Source organism: Ailuropoda melanoleuca, chromosome 14 (genome assembly GCF_002007445.2).
Source record: "Ailuropoda melanoleuca isolate Jingjing chromosome 14, ASM200744v2, whole genome shotgun sequence".
Lineage (NCBI taxonomy): Eukaryota > Metazoa > Chordata > Mammalia > Carnivora > Ursidae > Ailuropoda > Ailuropoda melanoleuca.
The window spans coordinates 37,416,268-37,421,335 of NC_048231.1; the positions used below are offsets into that span (position 1 = coordinate 37,416,268).

Here is a 5,068-nt window from a genome sequence, read left to right on the forward strand (position 1 = left end):
CCCTCCCCCACCCCCCCTGCCAGCCGGAGGAGCACAGGGGGCCAGCCACGACGAGAGCTCCGTGTCCGGACTGGCTGCCGCCTTGGCTGGGGCCAAGCTGAGGAGAGTCCAGCGGGTAAGCAAGCGTCCATGGGTGTGGGCGGGCCGGGCTGGGGTCCGCTTCCTAACTGCCCAACGAGCAGTGCCTTCCCTGGCCGACCTAGACGCTACCTCTGACGCCTGGCGCTGTGGCAGCCCCAAGTGCTGTCAGTTGCTGCTGGCCCTCCCGCTGACTGTCACGGGTGGGGCGAGAAGCACCCTCTTTGCGGATGAGGAGACTGAGGCACAGGCATGGAAGCAGTTGGCCCACCAGGTGGCGGTCAGCTGCAGGGTTCGGACTCAGGCCCAGGTCTCCCGCATCTGGGTCCCTCCTGTTTCCCACTCCGACCCTAGATGCTGGCTGCACTGTGCCCGGCTGCCTGTCCCAGCGCATCTGTGGCAACCTGGAAGGGGGAACTGCCACGGGACAGCTGAATGTGACAGTGGTTCTGACAACACCTCCAAGACAGAATTTGGCTTCCTTCCCAAGAACTGCCTCCTCCCTGTCACATCACACCCACCTTAGCAAGGGCACTGACACGAGCCAGCAGAGCTGGGCAGTGTCTCTTAACGGCGACCAGCCAATCCTGGTCCCTTGCTGGACTCTGGTTTGGTCGCATGTGGGGCTGTGGGGGGATGGGACTCGAGAGCCTCGGGCCTCTTCCAGCACCACCATCGCAGGAATCCCGTCCACGTTTGCATGTACCCCCTCCAGGGATGTCCCGCCACAGACACCAGACTAAAACACTGCGTCCTTACCCCTTAGCCAGAAGATGCGTCCGGAGGCTCCAGCCCCAGCGGGACCTCCAAGTCTGACGCCAACCGGGCGAGCAGTGGGGGTGGAGGAGGAGGAGGCCTCATGGAAGAAATGAACAAGCTGCTGGCCAAGAGGTGGGTGTTCAGGCCCCCCCAGACTCAGCGACTCTCTAGGGATCTCCTGCCCCTCACCATCAAAGTGCAGCCCTTGGCCAGCCCCAGGGCCCACTGTCACCTGGGCTCAGCTAAGCAGGGGACTGTCAGTCAGTTCCCCGTCTCCAGGGCTCAGCCTGAGGCATCAAGCCCAGACACGTCCTCTCAGCTCTCAGCCCCTCCTCGTCTCCTTGATTGACGCAGCGCCATGTACCAGCCTCGCTCTGAGCAGAGGGAAATTTGGAGATCATCGCGGACATTGGTTCAGGGGGAAAGAGGCTCATTCCCCACACTTAAGATCCCAATATAAATGAGATGTGTCGGTGCTGGAGCCTCCGAGAGCCTTCCACGGCGAATGCGTGCTGCGCGGCCAGTCCTACGGGGGCCCTTGTGGAGGGCACAAGGAAAGGCCTTCTAAAGTGGCAGGAGCCCAGACGACACCATCCTGGGATTCGGAACAGGAGTTCCACCCATGTCCTGGCTAGGCGCTGGGGCCCACGGCCTGGTTACCCCCTTCACCACCACACCAGCAGGTGTGGCTCCAGCTTGCCCAAGGCCATCAGCCTGTCACCGGGCCTCACAGTCGCTCCCCCCTGAAGCTGCAACAGGCGGAGAGGCCAGGCAGCTCCTTCTCGGAAAGTTGCGGAGCTCGGACGTTCCTCGTAAATGTGGCGTGGTGGCAGGAATGTGCGGACATAAGTTGCCGAGGCCATGGCTCTGCTGGGCCTGTCAGAATGTTCCTCTTGGCGGGAGCAGCACCGGGGCCTCAGTGCAACAGGGACACCCAACCCCCCCACCTCCTCTCAGTGCCTGGGTACTTCCCCTGCCCTCCAAGTGGGCTTGGCCTGCGTGAGAACTGGATCGGGGCAGGGTCCCCTCATTAAGAGCACACAGCTCTGAGGATGACGCCGAGACCCAGGGCACCAGACCGCAGGTGGTCGGTCTGGGGCTCTGCAGCAGGGCCAGAGCCAGCGTTTCCTGCCCAGGGCCTCTGCACACATGGCCAGGGACAGCAGAGGGAGCGGTGAGGTGGACCCGTGGCACACATAGTCACCAAGAGCAGGGACAGACTGAGCAGTTGTCACACGACAGAATGGAGGCTCGCAAGGTAATATGGCTACACACCAGTGCATGCCACTCCCTGGGGAAAGCCAGGAGGGCTTCACAGAGGAGGTTCCACACGCGCAGGGCCTAGAAGGAGGAGAACACTCGTCTAGGCTGAGTGGGCAGTGTTATAATACTAGGAAGGCTGAGCAAACCACGGGGCCTGAGCCCAGGGTGTGGAGGAGAGTGACCGAAGTTCAGGCTGCAAGAGATAGCCTGTTTGCAGGTGCATCAGGCTCCATCTCTCAGAGGTGAGCGGGGCCTTGTGTAAAAATAGATGTTTTGCGAAAAAATATTCACGTTTTCCCAAGTCCAAAATCAGTGCGTCAACAATAACTAGGGCTAGATGGTTCAGACCAAACACAGAGGAAGTTCCTGAGGACAGGAAAAGGTCGGTGTTGCCAGAAGCCAGTGAGATGCCCAGATGCTGGCGGGACAGTCGAGGCCCCGCCAAGAACAAGCATGAGTGCACCCCTCCCACAAGGGGTCAGCGAGTCACTCTTTGAAGCACAGAGTTTGTGCCTCTCCCTCGGTGGGGGGGGGGGGGGGGGGGGGGGGGGGNTGAGGTCTGTCCCCCAGCAGCGGGGTACAGGCAGGAAAGTCATCATGGCCGAGAGCTGTGTGCCAGGCCCTCCCGGGACTGGCACGCCTGCCTGCTGCATAGCTCTGGGTGGGGACAGAGTGTCATAGAGCGAAGTGGTGATGGGGAGCCCAGCTGGGGAGCCACTGTTGTCCAGGACGAGGTGCTGCTGGCTGCCGCTAGGTGTCCGAAGTGAGGATGAGGACAGACTTGAAATATAAAGCAGAGGCGGAATTGGCTCCACTTTTTTTTTTTTTTAAGATTTTTATTTATTTACTTGAGAGGGTGAGCATTACGGGGTGGGGGCAGAGGGAGAGGAAGAAGCAGACTCCCCACTGAATGGGGAGCCTGACGCGGTACTTGATCCCAGGACCCTGGGATCATGACCTGAGCCGAAGGCAGACAGTTAACCGACTGAGCCACCCAGGCGCCCCAGAATTGGCTCCACTCTTTTGAGGAAGAGGCTGGTAGGGAGGATTCCCCAGGTTTCTAGGAGGAACGACTCCCTGCAGGCCTGTCCCTGGGCTGCGAAAGCCTCACCTCCTGCAGGCCTGTCCCTGGGCTGCGACAGCCTCACCTCCTGAGTGCCGAGTACTATGAGCTCGGGAAGCCTTGCAGAGCCCTGACGGCCTATCTCAGGGGGATACTAAGGCATGTGTAGATGAGGGAGTTAGCCAGATTGGATGACCACCAAGGCCAGCACATAAGGGTGGGCTTCAGAGGCTAAGAGAAGGGGTCCAGGCAAGTGGGGAGCAGGCAGATTGACCAGAGGGCACCAGTTCCAGCTCTCCGGGGTCCTCCCCTTTCTGAGCGGGGCAGGCTCACAGTGGTGTTCCAGAGCAGGGCGGGCACGGCTGCACGTCCGAGTTCCAAGGTAGGAAGAGGTTGTTGTTCTTCCCCCAAGGTAGTGGGGTTCCCTTCCCTAAGCCAGTCAGCCTGAAGACAGCATGCTCCCCAGCCCTGACCTGTGACCAGGGGCACCTCTCCCTGTCCCATCTGACCTGGCCTTGAGTGTCCTGGGAACATAGCTGCCATGTGGCCAAACCCAGGCCCCCAGGGAACCTAGACAGGGTGCAAACCAACCTCTTCCAGCTGTCAGGTGCTATAAATAGGAAAGTCCCCGGACCCTATTCTCCCTGCCCAGACCAGTTTTGTGCCCAGGGTCATGGGACAAGCACAGAAGGCCTGGACGCTCACCTAGGCATCACCATGGCCGCTCGAACAGTTGCCTCCTGTTGCCTCCTGTTGCCTCCTTCACACCAAACGGGTCACATCCCTACCACAGATTCCTCCGTGGACCAGGATGTGTCCAGCAGAGGCATCTGGGTCAGTGTGAGAACCTTCAGGAGCTGATTTGCACCTTTTTCCTCCTTGTGTTAGGAGAAAAGCAGCCTCCCAAACAGACAAGCCGGCTGATAAAAAGGAAGATGAAAGCCAAGCGGTAAGCAGACCCCAGCCCTCGCCGCCCTGGGCCCCCGCCAGTGGCAGACGCCAGGCCTTTGAGGCACTGACGTGCACCCAATTTGGACATACCTGTGATAGAAACTTCACCAGGTGGTTCACAGGAGGGAGAGTTTGGGGGGGCCAGGGGCAGAAGAGGCTGCGGAGCGCCCCACACTCCGGGTGGCAGGCCTGTGCTCTCTGAGCATCTAGCAGCACCGCTTTGCCCTGGAGCTCACACCTTCCCCACGTCGGGGCAGGCCGCAGCCCAGGAGTGCCGTGAGGGGAAGCCTGCAGTCCGGGAACAGAGACAGCCCCGCAGACAGAGCCTCACCTCTGCCAGGAGAGAACGTTCAGGGTTCTCCGTGGCCCGCTGGTCAAGCCTGCCTCCTCCAGCAGGAGGGGCTTTTAGCAGAGGGGCACGGAGGCCAGAGCTAGGTTCTAGAGCTCACTTCAGCCACAGCGCTGAAGAACTTGTGGGCTGGTTGGGGATAGAGAGAATGAATTCTTACCATGTCCTCCTCTCTTGGTGGAAGAGACACGAATGGGGTCTTCCACAACCAGGACCGGGGCTGTGCCCTGGGCAGCCCTGACCCACAGGGCCGACTAGAACCTCCTTCCCCGGGCCTTGCCCTGCTGCAGCCACCTGCACGGACCCCTCTAAGGTCACCTGCCACCTGGTCCTCAACAGCAGCCCATGGAGATGTGAGCCAGGCCTGGAGAAGGGAGGTCCCTGCCATGGTCCTGCCCGGCTACTCCCACGGGCAGCAGAAGGGTCCCAGTGGACAATGGGGCGAAGCTCCCCGGGAGCTCAGGCCGTGCTTGTGCCCCAGAAGCGCTGGCCACACGAGCCGGTGGGGCTCAGTCACCGGCCACAGAGGAAGTGTGCCATGCTCTGCAGGGCCCGTGTCCCCCCCCCCCCCCCCCCCCCCCCCCCCCCCCCCCCCCCCCCCCCCC

The 5,068-nt window shown here is 61.3% G+C and overlaps 1 protein-coding gene across 3 annotated transcripts in view; it reads left to right on the top strand.

Annotated features, from left to right (window-relative positions):
* EVL (Enah/Vasp-like) overlaps positions 1–5,068 on the top strand; it is a 107,815-nt gene that overhangs the window by 93,990 nt on the left and 8,757 nt on the right. For all 3 annotated transcript variants that reach the window (XM_034642917.1, XM_034642915.1, XM_034642916.1), the window contains exons 6-8: positions 1–115; positions 845–969; positions 4,052–4,112. The exon at positions 1–115 is cut by the window's left edge and continues 106 nt beyond it. In XM_034642917.1, coding sequence (XP_034498808.1) covers positions 1–115; positions 845–969; positions 4,052–4,112 — 301 coding nt within the window. The remainder of the gene's footprint in view (positions 116–844; positions 970–4,051; positions 4,113–5,068) is intronic.